Here is a 27,739-nt window from a genome sequence, read left to right as displayed (position 1 = left end):
GGAGGCTACAGGTGGGGGGGGCGGGGGAAGGGAGAGGCACAAAGAAAACCAGATAGAAGGTGACGGAAGACAATTTGATTTTGGGTGATGGGTATGCAACATAATTAAATGTCAAAATAACTTGGCAATATTTTCTCTGAACATATATACCCTGATTTATCAATGTCACACAGTTAAAATTAATAAAAAAAGAAATTTTAAGAAAAGAAAAAAGAAAAGGAGCGATTAGGATACACACACACACACACACACACACACACACACCATGTGAAGACCAAGGGGAAAACACAGTCATCTACAATTCAAGTCATCTACAACCCGGCCATCACCTTCATTTTTGACTTCAGGCCTCCGGAAATCTGAGAAAATAAATTTCTGTTGATCAAACCAATAAAAAAAAAAAAGAATTAGGAATAATCATCTAACCAAAGAGTAAAAAGACAAGATTAAAGAAACTTCTTTAATTGACATAAAAATATACAACTCAGGTTCATTACAATATGCCTATTATGACATTTTATAAAATATTGATGTTGACATTAAAATTGTAATGTCCCTAAATCTGTTTATATTGTTTTTAAAGATATTTCACATATATATGTAACAAATTCATATGAAAATATAATCACTCAATGCATAACAATAATTTCACTTTACAAAACACAGTAACATAAATTTAAGGAAACAAATTGGCAGTCCAGTGCTGGGTGACTTCTGATCAACACCATGAAGTTTCTAAGATCTCAGCATTCAGCAACGATGTCAATGAGGAGGCCAAAGAGACAACCCATTTTTTAAAGAAACTTTTTAGGATTTGAAATAAAGTTATTGCCCAATGTTTCTGTGGGGACACCAATAATCCACCAGAACCAAAATTATATGGTTATAGACTTTGACTGGTCATCCACCTGCAGGCTCGTGGTCATCACCTGACCCGTGAGAGCAGCTGGAATAGTCTGAGTAGCAGTTCTGGCTCCAGAAGTTCCACTTGGGATGATGAGAGCCTGAAGGACCCCAATATGAGAAAAAGGATGCCATTTCGTTTTCTGAAAAGGTGGAGGAGGAAGACTTTGAGTGAGTCCAGTGCAACAGTGCAGTGAGCTTCTACTTTTAACAGTCTGGGAGAGGGAGCACTTCCAGCAGCTTGGAGCCAGTACTCATTGACTTAAGGCCACCAGAACGTGCAGCTGGGGATCGTGAGGGCCTTCCAGATGTCACTGACTGAAGCAGCAGAGGATAGGTGAGAGAGAGTTGGCGATGTGCTGAGAAAATTATCCAAACCAGCCCCTTTAGTCAAGCCTGTACTGCTGTACCACCGCAAGCTGACTTTCTACATCTCAGTGCTGATGAGGTTGCCAATAGCAGAAACACCAAGTTCCTGCTTCTAAGAAGATAGCTTTAGGAGTAAGTAGGTGAAGAAGTTAGATCTGGTTCAGCAGCCTCAGGGGAGACAGGAGTGTGAGCCAGCCCTCAACTGCACTGGTGAGAGATGCTGGAAGCCAGCTGTCTCACAGAGAACCATGGAACCTGGGCTCCTCCAGGAACTCTCAGGACACCCACAACATCAAAACTATGTTTACAGTCATGCTGAAAGTTTACTGGTGATTTTCACTGTGCTAACATTTGACTAGTGCTATATAAACGAGGGTGTGTGAAGTTGCTGGCACCTTTGTGTGACACAAGTGGTGCCAACTGTACAGGCAATGACTGTCGGCCTCACCACTCTGAGCTCAATAAAAATAAATCAGTTTCACATAAGAATCTTCTTGATGAAATGTGAAAAAGAACATCTGTATGACATCCAGGCTCTTGCATACATTTCTTTTTCCTAGTCTATATGACAAAACAGGAAGTTCACATAAGAACCCTGGCTGTACACTGAACTACATGAGGGCTGTCCCAAAGAAATTGTGCTGACAGTTTGATTTACAAGCTGACCCAGCAGAACCCCACCCCCAAATGTCATTCTTATATAAAATAAAAACTAAAAGGCAAACTGAATACTGAAAGTTGGGCGTGGCCTGTGGTGGCACATTGGATAGAACACTGACCTGGAACACTGAGGTCGCTGGTTGGAAACCCTGGGCTTGCCCAGTCAAGGCACATACGACAAGCAACAAGCAAGCAATGAACAAGTCAAGTGAAGCAACTATACATACCACTCTCCCCTAGTCTCTCCTTGTAAAATCAATAAATAAAATCTTAAAAAAAAAAAAAAAAGGAAAACAAAGTTGGGTATTTGGTAGAGATTTTCTCAAAAACAAAAAAGTAATTCTGCTGCTTTAAATAAAATACCTACATGTTTGTTGTTGGTGATAAAATTCAAGTTTCCAAGCACATATTAGGTTTCTGGAAAAATTATTTCTGTCATATTATGACAGCTTTCTCAATACTTGAGATTTTCCTGATGGGATCACTGGTGGCTTTTTAAAAAATGGTATCATAAAATGTACTAAAATCTGCTCCCTGGCCAGCTGGCTCAGTCAGACTGTCATCTGGAAACACCAAGGTTGCACGTTTGATCCCCGGTCAGCACACATATTGGGAGGGCACAACTAAGTGGAACAACAAATGAATGCTTCCCTCTCTCTACTCTCTCTGTCTCTCAAAGATGAATCAATAAAAAAAGTTGTTTTAATGTGCAAAAAAAAAAAAAAATTGGCATTTTTGTGATAAATTCAAATTTCTTATTAAAGAGAGACTAAGATAATTTAGTTGAATTTCATCAAAATTAATTCAAACTAGAATATCAGAATTACCGCCTGGATATGAAGAAATGCTGTGACCATCTTTCAGAGTCATTTTTAAATTATTCAACTAGAAATTTGATTAGCTTAGCTACTACTTGCACATTCAGACTATTTCCAAGTAGACGATAACGTTGTTTGACTGTTATATTCTCAGGAAACCCTAGAAAAGAGAAAGAAAAATTTATAATACAATCATTTGTAATAATAACTTCCAAAGATAAAAGGATATGTCCTTTAGAAAGAGCACAGTGGTCTTTTACATAAATAAGTCCCTAAGGTCTCCAAGAAGTTCACTTAACAAGTAAGAATTTAGAGTCAAAATATTATGTAACAGTATGTTGCCTACACAGTGGGTACTGTCACATCACATGACATATCATATTATGTGCAGTGCATATATATACACACACACACATAACAGCCACAGAATTTCTGGAAACCTGTATATTAGTGAACTTTAAGAAAATCAGTGGCTACTGTTATTTCACAGTTGTTGTATTTAGTAACAGGTTTATGAAGATACAATTAATATTTTATAAAATTCACCCTTTTTAAAGTGTACAATTCAGTAGTTTGGGTATAGTCACAAGTTTTGCAAATATCTCCAGAATTTAATTCCAAAACATTTTAATCACCTGAAAAAGAAAGCCAGCCCACAGCTAGCTATCATCATACCCAAGGGTGAAAAGCTGAAAAGATCAGGAACCAGACGAGCTTCTGGCCACTTTTATTCAACATAGGATTAGAAGTCCTCACCAGAACAATTAAGCAGGAAAAAGAAATAAAAGACACCCAAATTGGAAAAAAAGAAATAATGCTACCACTATCTGTAAATGATGTGATACTATATATAAAACCCTAACTACTTGACCAAAAAACGGTTAGAATAAACAAATTCAGTAAAGTTGCAGTTTTAAAATCAACATACACAACTCTATTGTGTTTCTATACACTAATAATGAACTATCAAAGATGAAAATAAAAAAAAATGCAATTTACAACTACATCAAAAAGAATAAAATATTAGAAGTTCAACCAAGGAGGTGAAAGATCTGTACATTAAAAATTATGAGACATTGATGAAAGAAATTGAAGACAGAAATAAATGTAAAAATATTCTTTGCTCATAAATTGAAAGAATATTGTTAAAATGACCATACTACTCAAAGCAATCTAAACCTAATGAAATTCCCCTTGCTATTTTCAGAGAAATAGAACATACAATCCTAAAATTCATTTGAAACCACAAAAGACTCAAATAGCAAAACCAATTTTAAGAAAGAAGAACAAAACTGGAAGCATCATGCTCCTTTATATCAAACTATATTAGGAACCTATAGTAATGAAAACCATATGGTATCAGTATAAAAACAGACTAGTTAACCAACAGAACAGAACAGAGCACCCAGAAATAAATCCATGCATATATAATCAATTAATTTTTGACAAAGGAGAAAAGAATATAAAATAGGGAAAGGATTTTTTTTCAATTACTGCTGTTGGAAAAACCAAACAGCCACAGGCAAAAGAATAAAATTAGATTATCTTACATTGTACACAAAAACTAACTGAAAATGGATTAAAGACTTGAACGTAAGACCTGAAACCATAAAACTCCTAGAAGAAAACATAGGTGGTAAGCCCCCTGACATCAGTCTTGCAGATGATTTTTTTATATATGACTCCAAAAGCAAAGGCAATAAAAGCAAAAATAAACAAGTAAGACTACAACTAAAAAGCTCTGCACAACAAAGGAAATTATCAACAAAACAAAAAGACAACCTACTGAATGGGAGAAAGTATTTTTAAATCAGATAACTGATGCCTGACCAGGTGGTGGCGCAGTGGATAGAGCGTCGGAATGGGATGCCAAGGACCCAGGTTCGAGACCCCGAGGTTGCCAGCTTGAGCGCGGGCTCATCTGGCTTGAGCAAAATAAAAAAATTAAAAAATGCTCACCAGCTTGGACCCAAGGTTGCTGGCTCGAGCAAGGGGTTACTCGGTCTGCTGAGGGCCCACGGTCAAGGCACATATGAGAAAGCAATCAATGAACAACTAAGGTGTTGCAACGAAAAACTGATGATTGATGCTTCTCATCTCTCTCCGTTCCTGTCTGTCCCTATCTATCCCTCTCTCTGACTCTCTGTCCCTGTAAAGAAAAATTAAATAAATAAATAAATCAGATAACTGATGAAGTATTACTATCCAAAATATGTAAAGAATTCATATAACTCAACAGCAAAAAAAAAAAAAAAAAATTCAATTAAAAAATTGGCAGAGAATCTGAATCAACATCTTTCCAAAGAAGACATACAGATGGCTAACAGGCTCATGAAAACAAGCATCATCACTAAGCATCAGGGAAACACAAATCAACACAACAGTGAGATATTATATCACACCTGTTAGAATGGCTACTATCAAAAGGAAACCAGAAAGTGTTGGTGAGGATGCTGAAAAGGGAACTCTTGTCCACTGCTGATGGAATTGCAAAGTGGTTAAGCTACTGTGGAAAGAGTAAAAAACTTAAAATATATTACAGAACTACCAATATGATCCAGTAACTTTACTTCCGGGCGTTTATCCTATAAAAACAAAGACACTAATTAGAAAAGATACATGCACTGCCATATATGTTTATTGAAGCATTTTTATGGTAGCCAAGATATGGAAATAACCCATGTCCATCAATAAATGAATGAAAAAGAAAATGTCATATATACAGTATATACAATGGAATAATACTGAACCATAAAAAGAATGAAATTCTTCCATTTACAACAACATGGATGGAGAGGGAGGGATGAACTGAGTAGACAGAGAAAGACAAATACCATGTCATCTTACTCTTACTTGGAATCTAAAAAAAAAAAACCAAGCAAGAAACAAACAAAAAAAGCTCATAACTACAGAGAACAGACTGGTATTGGTGGTGTGTGGGGGGAGATGACGGGGCGGGGGGACAAAATGGGTGAAGGTGGTCAAAAGGTACAAAATTCCAGGTATAAAATAAGTTATGAAGATGTAATATAGAGCCTGACCAGGCGGTGCCACAGTGGATAGAGCGCTGGATTGGGACACAGAGGACCCAGGTTCAAAACCGTGAGGTTGCCGGCTTGAGCACAGGCTTATGTGGTTTGAGCAGTTTACCAGCTTGAACCCAATGTGACTGGCTTAAGCAAGGGTCACTCGCTCTGCTGTAGCTCCTCAGTCAAGGCACATATGAGAAAGCAATCAATGAGCAACTAAGGTGCCACAATGAAGAACTGATGCTTCTCATCTCTCTCCCTTCCTATCTGTCTGTCCCTCTCTCTGTCTCTGTTACAAAAAAAAAAAAAAAAAAAAAAAAAAAAGATGTAATGACTATACATGATGATTATAGTTAACAATACTGTACTCCATATTTGAAAGTTGCTAAGAGGGTAGATCTTAAATGTCCTCATCACCAGAAATAAAAGACTGTAACTATGTATGGTGACAGATATTAACTAGACTTATTGTGGTAACCATTTCATTATCTAATCATTATTGTACACCTGAAACTGATACAGTATTATATGCCAATTATACCAGTAGTTTTCAACCTTTTTATACTTGGGACCAGTGAAAATAGGAGAATTATTCCAGGTTCTGCTAAGGCAGAAATCATCCTGAGCATAAAAGCATATTTGACTAAGATCACTGGGTCTAAAATCTTCATACATCAGGGTGGAAAATCTTTCACAGATCGGCACTAGATTTCTGGCAGAGGGGCCGCACACTCGGTGTTGAAAAACATTGAATTACACTTCACTTCCTTAGAAGGCAGTAGGGAAAGAGGGTGGGGAGAGGTGGTGGAGGGTAGAGAGAGATAGATGGTGATGGAGGGAGACTGGACTTGGGGTGGTGAGCACACAACACAAAATACAGATGATGTATTGTAGAACTGTGTACCTGAAACCTGTATTGTCAGCCCAATAAATTCAATAAATAATTTTAAAAATCCAGTACCCATTAGTAGTCACTCACCATTTCCCCTCCCTGTTCCTCAGCCAGTAATCTACTTTCTGTCTCTGGATTATCTAATTCTGAACATTTCTTATAAATGGAGCCATACAATATGCTGCTTTTGTTTCTGGCATCTTTCACTTGGCATAATGTTTTCAAGGTTCATTTATGTTAGAGAATGTACCAATACTTCATTCTTCTTAAAACAATTTTTTTTTAATCTTTTTTTTTTTTTTTTTTTTTTTTTTTTACAGAGGCAGAGATAGACAGGGACAGACAGACAGGAATGGAGAGAGATGAGAAGCATCAATCATCAGTTTCTCGTTGCACGTTGCAACTTAGTTGTTCATTGATTGCTTTCTCACATGTGCCTTGACCGTGGGCCTTCAGCAGACCGAGTAACCCCCTGCTGGAGCCAGCGACCTTGGGTCCAAGCTGGTGAGCTCTTTGCTCAAGCCAGATGAGTCTGCGCTCAAGCTGGCGACCTCGGGGTCTCGAACCTGGGTCCTTCCGCATCCCAGTCCGACGCTCTATTCACTGCGCCACCACCTGGTCAGGCACTTCATTCTTCTTTATGGCCAAATAATATTCTATTCCGTTCATGCATTGATAGTTTAGGTTGTTTCTATTTTTTGAGTATTATGAATAATGATGTTATGAACATTATGTATAAGTTTTTGCATGGACATTTGAATTTAATTCTCTTGAATATACACCTAGGGGTGAAACTGCTGGGTCAACAAAAACTTTATGCCTAACATCTGAGAAATTTCCAGACTGATTTCCAAAGCACCTGTACCATTTGATATTCCCACAAGCAGTATATACAAGGGGTCTGATTTCTTCTGATTTCTCATCTTTCCAACACTGTTGTTGTCTTTTTGTGAAATGGTATCTATTGTGGTTTTGATTTACACTTTCCTCATAATTAATGATGTTGAACATCTTTTCATGTGCTTTTTGGCCATTTGTCTATTTTTTTCAGGAAAATATCTATTCAAATCCTTTACACATTTTTTTTTTTTTTTGAGAAAGAGGGAGAGAGATGAGAAGCATTAACTTGAGTTGCTTCACTTTAGTTGTTCAATGATTGCTTCTCATACATGCCTTGACTGGGGGCTCTAGCCAAACCAGTGACCCCTTGCTTAGGCCAGTGACCTTGGGTTCAAAGCAGTGATTGTTTGAACTCATGCTCAAGCTGGTGACCCTGCACTCAAACTGGAGAACCTGTGCTCAACCTGGAGACCTCAGTGTCCCAGGTAGATGCTCTATCCAAGGGTCAGGTGCCTTTGCCCACTTTTAAATTTGATTACTTTTATTGTTGAGTTGTAAGAGTCCTTTATATATTCTGAATACAAGTTCCTCATACTTATTTTTTTATACTTTGCTTCCTCAAATTGACTTTCACATGGTGGACTTCTATTTGCTACATTCTTTTATGAAACAAAATGTCCCACAGATACTACATTCTGGAACAAAGCCTGTGAGTATCAATAGAAAAGACTGTCCATGCCTCAGGGTATACAGCATAATGTTAGTTACAAGGTTACAAATGCACATTTGTATCCTTTGGTATAGCAATCATATAAAAAAAAACAAGTTAGATAATAAAATGAAGAAATTAAGATCATTAAGAATAGCAAATTTTAGGATAAAGTTGCTTTATCGACACATGGCATTATAATTACCACAATAAAATAAGTGATTGCCATAATAAACCTATATCTGCAATTGAGCATAATCATAAAATTGCTATTATAAAGATAATATGTCTTAAGCAAGTATATTAGTCATCTCAAAAATTAGTAAGTTCAAAGTAGCCACAGGTATAAATATATCTACAAACAGACTTCTAAAATATTGTAAGGATGATCTTTTGCAATATTAAAATTATATCAGAAGGAAAAAAACATTTGAAAATAAGTGAAATATGTCAAAATTATATATGTGTGTATTTTATATGTAAACATGGATGTTAAAATCTAAACTAGCTTATGAAAAAATTACATAATTTTTTTAAAGGTGACTTTTTAAAAAACTTATGTACATTTCAAAAAATAATAATAATCCTCATAAAAAGATACATAGAATTCATGAGGTAAAATGGCAGCTTTCATTTACTAGGTATAGGTTAGTGCTCCTCTCTTCCAAAGCCTGCTCTCTCACAAACACACACCACTAGTCGCAAAGGGAGCAGGACAAATGGACGGAAAAATCAATGCACATCCATCATTGCCAGCGGACAGGCCCAAACAATACCCATTTGGACCTAGAGTCAATAATGTCAAAAGCATACATGAAGGACAATTCTGTCAGAGCGCTGCTCAGTAGTGACATTGGGGCAAGATCTATACAAATAGGTCACATATTTTAAAAGAAGAATAAGCGCCTGACCTGTGGTGGCGCAGTGGATAAAGCGTCGACCTGGAAATGCTGAGGTCGCCGGTTCAAAACCCTGGGTTTGCCTGGTCAAGGCACATATGGGAGTTGATGCTTCCAGCTCCTCCCCCCTTCTCTCTCTCTGTCTCTCCTCTCTCTCTCTCTCTGTCTCTCCCTCTCCTCTCTAAAATGAATAAATAAAAATAAAAAAAAAACTATATAAAAAAAGGTTGATGTTTAAAAAAAAAAAAAGAAGAAGAAGCAATGAAAAAGGCTTTCTTATATGTATTATACATATTTTCAGAGAGCTATAAAAAAATCCTATTCTACCCATCTGAAAATTTTAGATGAGAAAGGGTATTATGAAGGCTATAAAAACAAAGACATATTTACGGTTTACAAAATAAAAGCTGGCATTTAAATTTTATATTACGTGTCAGCGTGATATATAAACATTCTACATATACTAAATTACTTAACTGTCACACAACCATATGAATTTGGTGCTGCAATTATCCCCATTGTACAGAAGTGTAAACTAAGACAGAGAGTGGGTAAGGTAGAGCTGGGATTCAAACTCAAGTCCACCTGACTCCAGGGTCCGTGCTATGCTAAGTTTCAATACTGTGAAAGTGATGACTACTATTTGAAAAAGCACTCAAATAAAACTTAGGAATTAGTTGTTATTAGATAGTGAATCTCTTTTCTCTCTTTAGTACTACTGAAAGTACCTAATTGCTCATTCTAAAGAAAAGAAACAAAAAACCCAATATGGAAAGCATACTGGGAATTAAATTCTTGAGTTTAATTCTCAGTTCTTTGTTTGTTTTATGATGTTCTCATTCACTTTGTGACATAAACTAAGACAAGGAAAGTCTGTGTTTTTCTTAAATAACACTCTCCAGGATATCTCTCACCAAATAAGATCACCAAGAAAAAAGACAGAGTACAAAATAAACTTGGTTGCCATGACCACACTCAGAGACCAATTACTCAACAGTTAAATTATATTAACAGTTCGCACTGTAAAAAAGGATGTAGTCTAAAACTTTATCTGTAAGTCCATTATTTCGAATTTAAAACACGATCCATTTAGTCCATTATGAGCTTCAAGAACAGTACTGTATTACCATTACAACAACATTGGATTTAGCAGTTTGGCTTTTCTGCTTTCAAACCCCAGTCAGTTAGCAAAAACGCATCCCTCCTTGTGTAGCCCTGGAAGCATGTTAAGGAGATGTGTCTTCCCCCTCTCACAAGCCAGGTACTAGGAACACACCTATCCCAGCTTAACACAGAGCATCATTCACGCAGGGGAGAGCCCAGGAGCCAAGGAAGTGGGATCAGGAAATGGGCAGGGTTGCTCTAAGAAACACAGGCAATGTGTTCCATCTCCTAATAGCAACCACCCCTGGAATTCCTGAATTGCAAGTAAAGTTAGGACTTGCATGGGTAAGTTTTTTCATAAAAAAGACAATTCAACCCACACAATCTAGTGTTGGGTTATTAGAACAGGATCTCTGGAAGCAAAATAAGCTGGGAAAAGCTTTTCTGTTAACATCCATCGGTGGGGAGAGGTGAGCACGTGCTGCTTTGGCCCTCTGTCCCTGAACAACGCACAGGACCACTTCTGCAGTAAAGGGAGGGAGAATTATGTCTGAAGGGACTGGACTGAGGCAGGTTATAAATACATGTGAAAAAATAACAGAAGAAAAATGTCAATAATTGTATAATTAGGAAAGAAAAAACGTTTCTTACGTCCGTCTGAGCAAGGATTTCTTCATAAAATACACATATGAATCCCTAATGGATTTTGGGACCTTCTAAGTGAAAGCTGAGGTCTGTGTTTATCCCACATACCAAACTCTGGAGGAAATCCGAGGAGATTTGCTATTTCTTTAGGTGTGAAATATCGAAGTTTAAGCATTAACAATTTTGTTATCTTTTCTTCTTGTGACAAATTGGTAAGAGATTTGTAGATATCCTCAATCTGTAAAAAAAAAAATCCAAGGTAACTGATCAAGTAGAATGTAATTAGATTTAAGATCAGATCATCTATTATGAGACAGTTCAAAACCAATGCACAGTCTGCTGTGTCACACGGCCACACAGGGCAAATGTCTCTTCAATAAACGATATAATTGTCTCATTGGTGGCGATGTAGTTTGAGAATGAACAAAAGCTTAATATTCAATAGATCAGGATACTTGCAGTGTATCTGTCATTTTCTGATCCCTCAGAAATTAAATCATAAAAATATAAACAATAAATGACAATATAACATAAAAGAAGTACAAGGAAAGATACAAGAGAAATGATCTAGCAATACAGTAAATTTTACAATGCTTAACAAGTATATCATTAAAATGTTTACTGTTTATGACCAATTTTATCAAATGTTTTTCTTAAAATGATAAAATATATTTAGTAAATATGATTACTCAAATACAGACCTTCATTTGCCTCTGATAGGATTTTTACCATGGGTAAATTTTATTAATAGTAAGAATTCAAATCAGTATAAAAGGCCCTGGCCAGATATCTCAATAGATAGAGCATCGGCCCAGCATATGATGTCCTGGGTTTGAATCCCAGTCAGAGCACACAGGAGAAGTGACCATCTGCTTCTCTCTCCCTTCCTGTTCCCGTTCTCTCCCTCTTCTCTTCCTCTTCCCCTCCCGCACCAGTGGCTCAATTGTCGGGCAGCAGCCCAGGCACTGAGGATGGCTGGGTTGGTCCCAGGGCATCGCCCTCAGGTGCTAAAAAAAAAAGCTCGGTTGACTCAATCATCAGCCTCAGATGAGAGTTGCTGGGTGGATCCCAGTCGGTGCACATGTGAGAGTTTGTCTCACTGTCTCTTCTCCTCTCAAAAAAAAAAAAAAAAAAAAAAAAATCAGTATAAAAGAAGATAATGTGACTTCATTTCAAACTTATTCAAATTATAAAACTTGCAATATAGCAAACTTATATTCAACTATGATACCATAAAGAATTTATAATTGAAGTATTAATAAAATGTTGCTAAAACATAGATTTCTTTCCCTAAAAATCAATTTTATAGCATGTGCTCCAAAGGAAGTCTCCAATATTAAGATATTTGGTGCATAATTTTAGAGAAATTAACAATTGTACAGTGCATGTCAATTTACTATTTGTGGAATAAAAATACAAAAGAATTAAAAGGAAATAAAAACATAAAATATTCTTTGTACATAAACTTATGCAACAAGAAAATTTTCTATAGTAAAGAATTCCTATATTCATTCCCAATGGAACAGGTAAAATCATTTTGACATTCTCAAATTTTAAGCATTAAACGTAATTTAGTTGTAAAGCATACATAGTACCTGCACATCCTCTGCAGTCTGTAAAACAGATCCTGTCCCTTCGATGTACCTTCCATAGCTGAAAAATTAACACAAACATAGCATCTGATGTATTTGCTAATGCAAAATGTCTTAAATACATGTAGTTCCTGAATAAATTGATCAATCTACATAATTATATCCTTCTGAATATTCTGAATAGCATCACATAAATATTCTTGGTAACTGAAAAATTACTGGGTGACGAATATTAAATCATTTTATTTAAACTTCTCAGACACTAAACTTGGGGTCATTTTTTGAGTTGTGTAGATACCATTTTGAATTATGTATTATCAATTGTCATTTCTTTATATTGTCACTTTTTAAAAGTTCATCACTAGTAAGTATGCACTTGGTACAACTTTATACCCAAATAGTATTCAATATTTGCATCCCTTCTACTTTAAACCAGGTAGGTGAATATAAATTGCTGCTCTTATTTTAAAAACGCCAGAATCATCATTTCTTCTCATGAACACAAGACCCTGTTCTTCAGTACCATGACAAACACGGGCCCACTGATACATTTGCCTGTGACTATAGCATAGTACATTTTTATTCTTTCCATACAATAGTGAGACCACTGCAAGGTATTAATGATATTTCTTCCCTTTAGATCATTGCCAAGCTGGTTATTCAACATATTATTATTATTATTTTTCTTAATAGATCAATTTAAAATATAAATTAAAGAAAGAAAGTCATACTGGGGAAATACTGTTTTTAAATTGTTTTCTCTTATGTCATTATACATGTATATATATATTATCTACACTAAAATAGACTTTTACAGTAAGGCTTCTTTTATATCATCTTTATAATTACAAAAACATTTCAAGACTGTTTTTTTATTACAAAATTGATGTCTTATTTTATTGAAATACAAACAAATCTATTGGACTTGGAAACAGACAACAGCTGAGTGAAGTCATTTAAGGTAATGAAAAGCAATAAATCCGTTATCCTGGAAGTACAGGGGCAAAGCTTGATAAAATCAGAATAAATCTGGTATGATTACATCAGGAGCATCGGGTCTTATGCAAGACAGCCAGCTAGCTAGTAGGTAAAAAGAGAAGGCTTGAAGTTGCAAACCATACAACAACTTATCAAATGAAGTCAAATGACATGAACAAAGCAAAGTCAAAGATCTTTTACAAAACTTTCTGTAAAGATCTAATTTCCCCCTTATTTCTAGGTTTTAAAAAATTGATGAAAAATATATTAACATTCAAGAAATAACCCAAAAGTAACCGGTAAAAGAAACTAATATACCCATACCATAAGAATAGAAAAGTTCTCTATGTACTTATATACAATGATACCTAATTTATATTGTGAAATAAGAAAGATACATAATAATGGCTACAATGTATCACCACTTAAAGGAAGAGTAAAAATATACATATATATTTAAATACACTGTCACACATAATACCTCTGTAAAGATCAGACAGTACACTGAAATCACTGGCTGGCTGTACAGAGGGAAACTGAATGGTCAAGAGACAGAGTGGATGGAGTCTTATAATAGTAGGACCATTTGCGTTTTCAACCATAAAATATATTACTTATTTAAACAACTGGGTAAAACTTAAAATGTTCTCCAACATGTGTCAGATGATTCAATTGTATATTTTGGTACTGAAATTTAATTTCTTCTTATACAGTGTGTCCGTAAAGTCATGGTGCACTTTCGACCAGTCACAGGAAAGCAACAAAAGATGATAGAAATGTGAAATCTGCACTAAATAAAAGGAAAACTCTCCCAGTTTCATACCTATTCAGTGTAGTTCGATGTGGGCTCAAGCACAGATTTTTTAGGGCTCCTTAGGTAGCTATCCCGTATAGCCTCTACAGACCTGTCACTGACTGATGGCTACCAGAACGGAATTTCTCCACCAAACTGCTGGTTTCCTTCAACTGCTTATCCCACCGAGTAATGTTATTCCTATGTGGTGGCGCTTCGTTATAAATGCGCCGATATTCATGTTGCACGTTGGTCACGGATTCAAATTTAGCGAGCCACAGAACACACTGAACTTTCCTCTGTACCGTCCACATCTCGACTGGCATGGCCGTGGGCTGCTCCGCTGTATACACAGTGTTACGTCATCTGCGCATGCGCACATGCTGCCACATCATCCTACAGAAACTGGGAGGGTTTTCCTTTTATTTGGTGCAGATTTCACATTTCTATCATCTTTTGTTGCTTTCCTGTGACTGGTCGAAAGTGCACCATGACTTTATGGACACACTGTATATTGATCTATGAGAGTGAACGTAAATTTTTGAGGTGTGATGTGCCATAAAAAGAAAGGTGCTAAAAAATTAGCAATTCACCATCTCTAGAAACCGTGCTTCCACCACAGGTAATTAAGCTCTTTGAGTCACCAAACAAATGGCACCATCTTTCATGAGCACTTTCGTGGGCTGTGCATAGTGTTCCGCCAGAAGGAATTTTCACTCATGCATTCTATTGGAACATGCAAGCCGGGACTTAAAGGTCCCCAAAAAATCATTCTAGCAGAAACATTTTATAAAATGCTCCTTGTTTTGAGAAAACTAAAAGAAACACTAAGTATAAAAACCTGGTTATTTGGATATACCACGAATAGAGTCTCTTTAAAACCTACCCTTTTGTAAAACACATGGATCTTCTGCAAGTGGGCTTAACAATGTCTAACAAAAGAGCATATCGCAGCAATGACTTTGGTGGTAAAAAGTACTGATTCATGTCAATATCATCTTCAAGAAAATCTTTTAGCATTTGCACAGAGAGATCACTGTCCTGTTGATGTTTCCGGTCAATTTCTTCTGCAGTTTCAAGCTTATAAAGAATGGCTTCTTTTCCAGAACATTGTCTGCTGCTATCAAAGCAAACATTTGGTTCAATTTTCTTTCCTTCACTTTTATTTTCTGCATCTACTGCATGTTTTTGAGAATGTTCAAATTCAATTTGGGGAAATTCCATCAGTACCTGGCATTAAGCAAAAATACAGAAATTGTGCAAAGCTTTATTAAAAGTAAAATTAATAACATACAGTCAACAATATGCAAAAAATCTTTTAACCTTTATGAATTTTTCATTAAAAAGATAAAAACTGTGGTTTACTTGTATTCATTCACATTACAAGTTATTCTTCATACAACCATAGTGTCATCAGGCTGCAGATGATTTATTTCATGGAGTTATTGCTTTCTGTATTTATTAATAAACACATTCAACAAAGTAACCAGAGTATGCTGAATAAACAAAGCATTGTATCTGTGAAAAAAAGTTTAGAGAGCTACACTAACATTTCTAGAAAATGTGCCTTGAATCAAAGTTTGCCTTTACCTCTTTATCAAAGAAGAAAAACTGGTACATACCCATGATCTCAAGAAAAACTAGTAATTAAAAAACAAAAACACTTTTCACCCTTAAAATTTATTTGTATTCCTGAGTTCCATAGGAAAAACTTATTCCTGCAAAACATGTAACCATATATATTTTTAGCCAATGGTTGAAAAACACTGTATAAAGTCTTACTTTGTAAAACGAAAGAAAACAAGTTCCAGAAAGCTTTAATGATGAAGTCTTTGTTAATGTACTTTATATATTCTTTTTGGAACTGCCCACTACAGAAAGGGAGATGTATCAATCTTATATTACGCGGATTCAAATGACACTATTGACCCTGCTAGTGGACATGACTTTTAAATTCTTTCCAGTGATGGTTATAGAGAGCTATAACAGAAACTCTATTATTTAGACCAGGGCTTGGGAAACTTTTTGGCTGAAAAAGCCATGAACACCACATATTTTAAAATGCAATTCCGTGAGAGTCACACAATGATCTGTGTACGTTACGCATTATCCAGTAAAAATTTGGTGTTGTCCCGGAGGACAGCTGTGATTGGCTCCAGCCACCCGCAACCATGAACATGAGCGGTAGGAAATGGACTGTAATACATGAGAACATTTTATATTTTTAACGTTATTACTTTTTTTATTAAAGATTTGTTTGCGAGCCAGATGCAGCTATCAAAAGAGCCACATCTGGCTTGCGAGCCATATGTTCCCGACACCTGAGACCAATTGCTGCTAGAAGCATGTACCACTGCTTGCAGAATTAGATATCCTATCTATAGGAACTGAGCATTTTTTTTCTACTTGTAGTCATCATTATTACATTTTAATCAAGTAGCATTGACTTCAACAAAAATGCAATCAATGGGTTAAAATACTCTTAAGCTATTTTTTAATAGTATAATTGAATTTTATCAAAAATAGTGGATTTTGTTGGGGGAAATATAAATGCAAAATAGTCAATGGTCAGAAGGTAAATTATCTGGGGAAAAGGAGGGTAACACCACTAATTACAATTTTTTTTTTTTTTTTTAGATTTTATTTATTCATTATAGAGAGGAGAGAGAGAGAGAGAGAGAGAAGGGGGAGGAGCAGGAAGCATCAACTCCCATATGCGCCTTGACCAGGCAAGCCCAGGGTTTTGAACCGGCAACCTCAGTGTTCCCAGGTTGACGCTTTATCTACTGCGCCACCACAGGTCAGGCACTAATTAAAATTTTTTTAACTTTCTACTCAATTTTTTTCAAATGATGAAAGAAAAGTTTTTGTTTTATTTAAAGCAATAAAAGAGGCATCAGGAGAGGAAATGACCTAGGGATGGGCCTAGGATGTGGTTTATATTACAGGCTCAGTAAGCTACACAGAAACCTCCACAAAGGAGTTCTTGAAATAAATTAGCAGAGTGAAATATATCTATAATAGGTAAATAATAATAATAATAACAACAATAATAATACCTGACCAGGGGCTTGAAAAGGTAACGGCTCTGACTGAAGCTTTGCAATAAGGAAATACCGTAGCCTTGAATTCGGAATGCCAAGCTAGAAATTAAAGAGATTTGTATCAACTGTTAGTACCTAGTAAAGAAACTCATACAGGTTAACATTTAATCTCTGCCATAGAAAAGTCTATTACAGTCCTGGCTGGTTGGCTTAGTGGACAGAGTGTCACCTGCCATGCGGATGTCCCAGGTTCAATTCCCGGACAGGGCCTGCACATGAGATTCAAGCATCTGTTTCTCTCTCCCTCCCTCTCTCCCTTCTTTTCCTCTTCCGCTCTCGCAGCCAATGGCTCGACTGGTTTAAGTGTTGGCCCTGGGTGCTGAGGATAGCTTGGTAGATTTGAGCGTGGGCCTCAGGTGGGGGTTGCCGGGTGGATCCCAGTCAGGGCACATGTGGGAGTTTGTCTCTCTACTTCCCCTCCTCTCACTTAAAAAAAATACTTTGTTACTGAGTTGTGGAAGACTTCTTTGCACAAATTCCTAAACATTTTACTGTTTTGTACCTTTCTTTTGAAAGAAATATGGATGAATCTGATAAATCATGTCTATGAGTCACTACCATTTTATATTTCCCAGGTAAGAAGTTATATAGACATTTTTATATTGATTATTGATAATATAGTAACAATAATAAAATATAGCTATTCATGGCTGTATATTGCCTCATTTTATTAAAAAAGGATTCCCTAAACTTTAAAGTTAAAAGGCAATAAATACAAAATAAAATTGGCACTCAGATATATTGTCAATTCCACAGCTGGACATCTATATTTTTTTATTGGTGTTAATTTATTTTTAGGTTTAAAGTATAGCATTAGCTTATATTTAGTCCACTGAAGACAGTTCCATGTGCGAAGTAAGTGTTCATCCAATAAAGATTTGTTGAGTAAAGGAACAGACTGCAAAGAGGAAGATGGATGGAGGTTACAAACGTTATTACACACAGAATGCATTCTTCCCCCCTGCAAATTGGGTTGACTATAAGAAGTGAGACAATTCTGATCCTATAGAGAACTCATTGTGAATGATAATAAGGTTTTTTTTTATTTGTTTTTTGTTTTTAATGTACTTGCTTTGCAGTCTTAGGATACATTTAATTAAGTTCAATAAAAACAACAAAAATGAAAACAAAAATATGAACATCTAATTTTTGAAATGGGTTTCCTTTTAATTCAGGGCAAAGAATTATAAAATAGATGAAAGATTCTAATAGGCTAACAAATACAAAGAAAGAGAAAAAATAGTGATACTTATGAAATCAAAGATCCACCAAGTTTTTATCCTAATTTCTTACCCATGAAATAGTAGCAATGTTTGCATTTTATTTATTTTTTCTTTTTTTTGTGGGGGGGAAGAGTTAGAATCAGTGTAGGATATGTAAACATTGTCTCCTAAAGGATCTTACTGAACAGGAAGAGGAAGTTTTCAGATACTAACTTTTGCCCCTTTAATCTCTTTCTCTGGGTTATTTTCTTTTCAGAAAGGAGGGGTAAAGGGGCCTGACTCTTTCTTTTAAAATACTAATGTTAACAATATTTTGCAATTCTTCAGCATCTTATCACACCTTATCACAAGGGTCGCACAGCTGTTTACAGTGCCAGGCCTCCCACGTGCTCTGGGGGGCTTCACTATCCGCCCACAGGACAGGTCACAGTGCCTCAAACATGTGGCCTGATCTTCCCTGCACTTCCACCTCCCTACCTGCTCCCTCTCAGCCCCCTCCCTCCAGGAGCACCCCCTTTACACTTGTCGCCCACCCCCCTCCTGTGGGGTCCCTCACAGCCCACCGGCCCTCTCAGCCCTTCCCAGCGCCCAGCGTCCTCAGAACCAAGGGCCCAGGATCCCTGGGAGGAGTGGGTGACACACAGCCCCCCCACAGTGCTCCAGGAGCCCAGCACACAGGCATAGGAGAGGGGAGGGGAAGGAGGGGAGAGGGGAGGAGGAAAGAAGGGGGGAGGAGACGCTCCTGCTCCTGCATTGCTCTTCCAAGGTCCTCAGTAACTGCCTAATGTTTGCATTTTAATGGTATGTTCCAAGAAAAAAGGAATCAGAAAATTATCATATGTTTATTTTGTTTTCTATTTTGGATTATTTTTTATTTTCAAATCTTTTTTTTTAATTTTTATTTTATTTATTCATTTTAGAGAGGAGAGAGAGAGAGAGAGAGAGAGAGAGAGAGGAGAGAGAGACGGGGGGGGGGGGGGGGGGGAGGAGCTAGAAGCATCAACTCCCATATGTGCCCTGACCAGGCAAGCCCAGGGTTTCGAACCGGCGACCTCAGCATTTCCAGGTTGACACTTTATCCACTGCGTCACCACAGGCTAGGCTATTTTGGATTATTTTTAAGCATTACTAAACTATAGCATACTTAGTTTAAAAATACCATATATCATATATTTTTTAAATGCACTTTTTTTCTGTGTAGAAAAATATATTCTCTATGAACCTCAACTTATATACTTTTTTCATAAAATATGCATAAATGACTCTATATGCCTGTACCAGGTCCTTTAGAAACTAAAACCCATGTCTGAAGTAATTTTAAGATTTACCTATAACATTATCCAAATAGATTCATTCTTCTTACTGATTCAAAGCCCCTTTGATAAAATTTATATAAGAGTTTATAACTGTGGTACCTACAGAGGTTGGTGATAATAGAAATTCTTGGTATTGAAAGCCACAATTTTCTATTGCTTTTATTAACAGGTCTCTGAAAAGACATAAAGAAAAGAAAAGCTTTCACCCTGTAGTTGGAAATGGGGTTCTTATATAGAATATTATATATAAAACTTAATTTTAAGTGAAACTGTATCTCCACTCAAGTTGCTGAGAAAGAGAGTAATCCTAGGTCTTTATTAAATCCAGTATGTAAGAAATTACATTTTTCCAAAAAAGACAGAGATAATTTCTATTATAAATAAATATAGCTATCAGATAATTTATCCAAAATGGTAAGAGAATTGCTAATTGATTGATGATAAATTTCCTATGGGAATGGGAACTATCTGTAGCAAATCAGATGGGGGAACACTGGTGGAGGCAGCAGCTAAATCAAAAGCTTGGATGCTTTCTCTCCAGTGGGGCTACCATCTGAAAGTGCCCTGACACAGGACTTACTTCTTTCATCTAACTGTGTGACAGAAAATGCCTGTCCACAGGACCAACGTTTATTTTTTAATCAAATTTATTGGAGGCTCTAGCCAGTTGGCTCAGTGGTAGAGCATCGGCCCAGGGGTGTGGATGTCTTCAGGTTCAATTCCCAGTCAGGGCACATAGGAGAGGCCCCCCATCTGCTACTCCACCCCTCCCCATCTCGCATCTCTCTCTCTCTCTCTCTCTCTCTCTCTTTTCCTCCCGCCCTGAAACCAAGGCTCCATTAGGGTGAGATGGCCCCAGGCAATGAGGATGTTTCCATGGCCTCTGCCTCAGGCGCTAAAAAATGGCTCCAACTGCAAAGGAGCAAAGGGCCCCACTGGAGAAGAGCATCACACCCTAGTGGGTTTGCCGGTGGATCCTGGTAGGGGCGCATGCGGGAGTCTATCTCTGCCTCCCTTCCTCTCACTAAATTAAAAAAAAATTTATTGGAGCAACATTGGTTAATAAAATTATATAGTCTTCAAGTGTACACTTCTATGATACAGGATCCACAGACTGCATTGTGAGCCCACCACCCAAGGGCAAATCTCCTTCCATCACCATATATTTGACCACCTTTACCTTTACTACCTCCCCATATTCCCCTTTCTTTCTGGTAACCACCAGACTGTTGTTTGTGCCTATGAGTTTTTGTTTGTTTATTTATTGCTTTCAGTTTTTTATCCTACATATAAGTGAAATCATATGGTTCTTAACTTTTTCTGTCTGACTTATTTTGTTTAGCATGATATTCTCAAGATTCTTCAATAGATGATTGGATAAAGCTGTGGTGCATATATACAACAGACATTACTCAGCCATAAGGAAAGATAAAATACTGCCATTTGTGACAACATGGATGGATCTGAAGGATCAATTCTTACTAAAAACAATTCTACTTCTAAAGAAACAGACACCAATATAATAAGAAGCTAAAATTGAGAAATATCCTTCTCAATAAAATGAGTGCTCATTCTGGAAAAATCAAACATCAGAGTGGAAGAGAATCAGTTAACCTTGTGTTGCTTTACATTATTTATTAGTCAAAATCAATAATAATGTATAACATATATAACATGTAAAATGTCAGGATGTACATGTTCATTTTTAAGATATTTATTTCACAATAGCTCCTACTATAAAATATACTATGTCTAAGAAGAACACAGGACAAATATATTTTTTACCTTGTAGAAGATACTTCAAAACCTTTAACATTTTCTAAAAGAATATACTTCGGTAATTTTTGTAACCTAAAAAAAAATACAAAAACAAAAACAAATGGAATTCCAAAAATCTCATTGCTAAGAAGAAATAAAGAAAATCCTTACTTGTGGGAAATAAGAGGCAAGAAACTTTCTGAACTTCTATTTTTTTAATAAAAGAATTTTATAAGGGATGAAGACAACTCATATTTTATTCACTTTTCTCCATATTCATGGCATACCTGATAAAGTTAACATTTGTAATGTTAATTTCCATTGAGTTTATCTCAAAACATGGGTTCACACAGAGCCTCTGAACTGCAACTCAAAGGGCTGCACTTGCACAGAATGGTGACTCCAAGGGTTAGCACACGATCCCAGGCCATGGGCAACAGCATTCACTCACATAAGCTTCATCTGCATTAATACTATGAGCAGAGGTGATGGAATTTAGCTTTTAGGCTGTAATTTGCTGTCACTAACTGCAGTGGCAACTGTGGAATCAGCAAACATTTGCAGTTATTCTGTTGGTCATGGCAGAAGATAAAAGGCACAATATCTGCAGGCAGCATGTGTAATCCACTAATCTCTATAAAATGACCAACATCACATTCTTCCAGATGCACAGTTTTTTGTTTGTTTGTTTGTTTGTTTGTTTGTTTTTCAGATGCAAAGGTTTAACTTTAAGGTAAGCTTGTACAGGAATCTAAGGTTTTACCTTGGGAGGATATCTAGAATATGTAAGAAGCTACTCGTTCTTGGATCAGTCACATCACCTTGAAGACCAATTCTAAGGGGAATGAAAGGGCACAAATAAGTTTATCAAGAATCTTCTCAAGACAGCAAATCACTTTTAAAAACTGAATGAATTAAATTAGTTGATCTTCACAAAAAATATGATCATCTTTGTTGCTAAAATGCATTATTCATTTTTTTAAAGCCCTACCTATCTAATAAACACATTTAAAATTTATTTTTACAATACCATATGCTAAAAAACTTACATTAAGGCAAAGATAAACAAGAAGTCAACAAAGAATAACATTACTTGGATTAGGAAAGACAGATAAACACACAAACGCGCACGCACAGAACTGCTGATGGCACCATTTGCTCTGCCTCAGATGAGACAACAAAAGTTCAGTGAATGAGCTGGTTGGGGAGGGTGACAATGTGGAGTTGATGGCACTGATGACTTATCACCATCTAAGTAGATCAGAGGAGTAGGTAAGACTAAGATAATCTTGTTCAATGTAAAAAGGAGAGACTTAAACCGAAGGCTTAATTCTATAAGCAGCAGTTGCGACTTGATTACACTAATTAAGTCAAAACAGGTCACATAAACAGGCAGTGTTTGGACTAGCAGTTATTTCTTATAAATAAGATTTAATATAATTAACTGTCTGACCACTATGCTGTATACCTATACCTGAAACTAATATAAAATAATATTGAATGTAAACTGTAATTGAAAATTTTTTTTCCAAAAGATTCAAATTATCAAGCAGAAAGGAAGACTTGGACTTGGGCCCCAGAAGTAGAAACAGAGACTGACTAGCTTCATAGTCTTAAATAAATTACTTAATATCATGTGTCATGGTGGGCCAATCGCAGCGCTGTTTGGTTGCACGGTAGGGACCAGGTTTACCAGCACTGCAAAAGTGGGCGGTTTTTATAAAAGTTTGAAGACCCCTAGGTAGCAGCACTACAGAGTTAGTTTCTGTTGCCATCAGCATCAGACTATATAATGGAGCTGAGAAATCCCTATTGCCTAGTGACACTGTAGCCATCAGCGATGCATTATTCGTGTTTGTGGTGATACTGACATAAACAAACCTACGGCACTGCCAGACCTATGAAAGCACAGTACAGAATGCTTGATAATGATAATGCTTTCTGTACTTACTGCACTATACTTTATATCATTATTTCAGAGCAGTGTTATAACACTGAATTATAAATATGAATAGATAAAAGTGATTATTCATAAAAAATTTCAAAACTATGAAAATGCAGCTGATGGACTTCAAAGTGTCCATGCTCAAAACTATGGTATGATTTAATATAATGAGTCCTTCAAAAGTATTCTTTTTCAACAAAGAAATATTTATTATACATACCTTGTGAATGGCTGACAGGGAGGGCTCATTAAAATCATATTGAAAGATAATCTGTCAAACTCTTCTAGTGTAATGCCCTAAGGAATAAACATTTGAAAGGAAAAATGTAAAAACATGGTATAGAATGAAAAAAGAGTAAAAATACTAATATATCTAAATATATCAGAAATTATACCAGTTAATAGTTCTATTTACAATATCTCAAAGTTTATATAACACAATACTTTTCAAAACAATTTCAGTTAAACTAACTTTCCAAAGTAATCTTGTGTGTAAACAGTTATAAAAAATTAAGTGACTTCCCCCAAGTACCAGAACCAGGCAAAGCAGAGCTGTAACACTCCGTTCTGGGTTCCTGAGTATTTCTTGCTTCCATGGTACCTCATTCTAACACTGCTGTGTCTTCCAGAGTCAAATATGGAGAACTTTATAACTAATGATTTTAAACCTAGGGTCTAAGAAAATTTTAAATACCTCTCTATCAATATATATTATTTTATTTAGGAATGTAATATACTGACCAGTCACCATCCCTTTCATGTATGTCTCTATTAATGTGCCACCAAATGAGAAAAAGTCCTGTTTCTCAGTTTGCACAATTATTATACCATTGTATAGTTGTGTGCAGTCAGACCTTTAAAAGAGTGTAGATAAAATTAATCAAAATAATTCCCACTGGGCTAAGCAGTCGGGAAATGTGCCATTTTGCTCCTGTTTTATATATCAGAAAATACATACTGGCAAACACAAGTTGGGTTTGCCAGTTCTCAGGAAGCACTCTTCACGTGCACGCTGTTAAGTTTACAGAAATTTAAAGCAACAAGTCCAGAATCACAGTGTTCCTGATTATGACACATTTCTAAATTTAAGTACATAAACAAAGCTGGAAAAGCTTTATTCTGAGTTTTGTAGAGACTGAGATAACCTGGGGAACACATTAGTTGTCTCTACTTTATAAAGTTTAAATGTACATGACTATCATTTTTAACTCATAGGCTTTTAAGTAATTCAAGATGTATATGTAAAATGAAATCATAATTAAATATTGAAAAGTTCTCAAAGCATCTCTGAACTTTGGGTTCTAAAGAAAACAATTTGAAAATCATACAACAAACAGTCTGTCAGAAAACATGAGGCACATCAGACTCCAGTAAAATAGCCTGTCAGCACAGGGCCATGTGATAAACAACTTATTGATTTTGTAACTGAAATGTAGATTAAAGTTCAATTCCTAAAACTGAAGTAAAAATAAAACAACACTCTTTTACATCAGCAGCTTCCTATGTCTAGAATAGAGTTAATGTCTCTAATACAGCTAAGATATGAAAAATTACAATTTAAAAAAATTCTATAATATTTTTTAAATTTATTGATTTTTAGAAAGAGAGAGGAAGGGAAGAAGAGTGAATGACACAGAGACAAGCACTGATTTGAAAGAAAAGCAGTTTCATTTATTTATCTATTCATTTGGTTGTTTCTTGTATGTGCCCTGACCGGGGGATTGGACCTGCAACCTTGGCTTATGGGAATGATGCTCTAACCAACTGACCCAGCTGGCCAGGGCCAGGATTCTCGAAAATAGTAACTTTTTTATAGAGCAATCCAAATGATGGAGCAGTTATGCAAAAAATAATCACACACACTATTCACAGCATTTTATTAACCTGGCATTCTAGGTCAATAATGTGTTGGGGTTCAAGTTATAGAGATACACAAATTATCTTTAATACAGTTGACCCTTGAATAACATGGGTATGAACTGCACCGGTCCACTTATCCACAGATCTCTTTAAAACAAAAACCTGCCTGACCAGGCGGTGGCGCAGCAGTGGATAGAGCATCGGCCTGGGATGCAGAAGACCCAGGTTCAAGACCCCGAGGTTGCCAGCTTGAATGCAGGCTCATCTGGTTTGAGCAAAAGCTCACCAGCTTGAGCCCAAGGTCGCTGGCTCGAGCAAGGGGTTACTCGGTCTGCTGAAGGCCCACGGACAAGGCACATATGAGAAAACAATCAATGAACAACTAAGGTGTTGCAACGTGCAGCAAAAAACTAATGATTGATGCTTCTCATCTCTCTCTGTTCCTGTCTGTCTGTCCCTGTCTATCCCTCTCTCTGACTCTCTCTTTCTCTGTCTCTGTAAAAAAAAAAAAATAAAAAATTAAATTTAAAAAACAAAACAAACAAATACCTATACTGTTTTCAAACTGCAGTTGGCAGTCCACAGATGCAGAGGGCTGACCATACACAGCGATTTACACCAGCAATTTTCAACCGTTTTCATCTCATGGCACCCATAAATTAATTACTAAAATTCTGTGGCACACCAAAAAATATATTTTTTGCTGAACTAATAAAAAAACGGTTATCATTTTGAATCATTCACACTGGAAGGCTATCGTGTTGGCTGTTGTCATTTTTGTATTTGACAAGCTAAGGGAAAAGAGATCAGTGCCCCTGACCTGTCTGGTATTGTATGTCTTAAAAATTCTTGCAGCATACCTATTGAATATTGCTGATCTATGCCATTTTACCTAGGGCACAGATCACTTGAACATCTTGTTATAAAGTACCATACGCCAGATTCTGAAAGGCACCGTACCTCACTCCATAGGGTTTACGTAGAGACACCCAATCCAGATGAATTTTGAAGAGTTTTATTAAAGGAGGAGATTTATTAAATATGCTGGCCACATATGGCTTATACCTGCAGCAGACCCAAATCGTGTGTCCCAAAAATAGTTCAGCGGCTGCTTATATACCCTTGATCACACATGGGTAGGGGAGAGTATGACATCATGGCACAAGCTGACAACATTTGTTTAGGGGATATACAGAAACATTAAGACTTTCAAGGTAACACAATCAAAGATGTTTACAAATCTTTTAGGGTTCATCTTTCCTCACTAGCCTAGAGGTATTTTACTCTCAAGATTCCAGGAAGGGGGAGGAACTACAATCAATGCAAGGTGGTATGTAAATTCTGTCTCCCATTGAAAGAGAAGTTTCTCGGTTAACCTTTATTTTAGATTTAAAACTAAATGACCCATTGTTTCTTGCAAGCTAGAAACTTCTACATTCTTCTCCCTCCCCTCCCCAAAGGAAGGACGGGACAGGAAAGCCTGACCTTTCGTCCTAGAATATCAATATTAATTTTTCAGCTTTTTGGTACCTTACAACAATCTGAAAATTTTGATATATATAGCAGGGTCCTGGAACTAATCACAGATACTGAAGGTCAACTTAAGTTTGTGGAGAGTCATGAGTTGTATATGGCCTGACCAGGCGGTGGTGCAGTGGATACAGCGTTGGACTGGGATGCGGAGAACCCAGGTTCGAGACCCCGAGGTCTCCAGCTTGAGCGCAGGCTCATCTGGTTTGAGCAAGGCTCACCAGCTTGGACCCAAGGTCGCTGGCTTGAGCAAGGGGTCACTCGGTCTGCTGAAGGCCCATGGTCAAGGCACATATGAGAAAGTAATCAATAAACAACTAAGGTGTTGCAACAAAAAACTGATGATTGATGCTTCTCATCTCTCTCCATTCCTGTCTGTCTGTCCCTATCTATATCTCTCTCTCTCTGTGTCTGAAAAAAAAAAAAAAGTTGTATATGATGCATCAATTTGACAGAACTGGAGCCATTACTGTCTGCTGCTACAATTCTAGTGCAGATGCAAGGAAAACAGGGCCCTTGTGCTTTCTGTCTGTCTGAATGTGGCAGCCAAGATTCAATGGGTCACTACAGGAGAAAAATAAAAGTTGTATGTGGATGTTTGATGCACGGGGGTCAGTGCCTTGACTCCATGTTGTTCAAGAGTGAAGTGTAATTTGACATTTTAAAGCTAGTGGAAATCTATTCTTTTTCCATAGCATGGTGTTGGGCAAACCACTGTGTTTCAAGTGTGAAACGAGTGAGTTAGGTTGCTCACTTGTATTTTGCACTTAGG

The 27,739-nt window shown here is 36.6% G+C and overlaps 1 protein-coding gene across 4 annotated transcripts in view; it reads right to left on the bottom strand.

The window, feature by feature from the left end:
• Positions 1–433: 433 nt before the first annotated feature.
• Positions 434–27,739, bottom strand: part of TRDMT1 (tRNA aspartic acid methyltransferase 1) — a 57,530-nt gene continuing 30,224 nt past the window's right edge. For 2 of the 4 annotated variants that reach the window (XM_066281059.1, XM_066281057.1), the window contains 9 exons: positions 23,798–23,874; positions 22,396–22,467; positions 21,660–21,725; positions 19,978–20,047; positions 17,291–17,374; positions 15,118–15,461; positions 12,461–12,521; positions 10,977–11,106; positions 434–2,910 (listed from right to left, as the gene is read on the bottom strand). In XM_066281059.1, the coding sequence (XP_066137156.1) occupies positions 2,810–2,910; positions 10,977–11,106; positions 12,461–12,521; positions 15,118–15,461; positions 17,291–17,374; positions 19,978–20,047; positions 21,660–21,725; positions 22,396–22,467; positions 23,798–23,835 (966 nt within the window). In that variant the 5' untranslated portion in view covers positions 23,836–23,874 and the 3' untranslated portion in view covers positions 434–2,809. The remainder of the gene's footprint in view (positions 2,911–10,976; positions 11,107–12,460; positions 12,522–15,117; positions 15,462–17,290; positions 17,375–19,977; positions 20,048–21,659; positions 21,726–22,395; positions 22,468–23,797; positions 23,875–27,739) is intronic. The other 2 variants (XR_010731974.1, XM_066281058.1) reach the window with 2 other exon arrangements.

This window comes from Saccopteryx bilineata, chromosome 5, assembly GCF_036850765.1.
Source record: "Saccopteryx bilineata isolate mSacBil1 chromosome 5, mSacBil1_pri_phased_curated, whole genome shotgun sequence".
Classification (NCBI taxonomy): domain Eukaryota; kingdom Metazoa; phylum Chordata; class Mammalia; order Chiroptera; family Emballonuridae; genus Saccopteryx; species Saccopteryx bilineata.
This window is presented reverse-complemented; position numbering and strand designations above follow the sequence as displayed.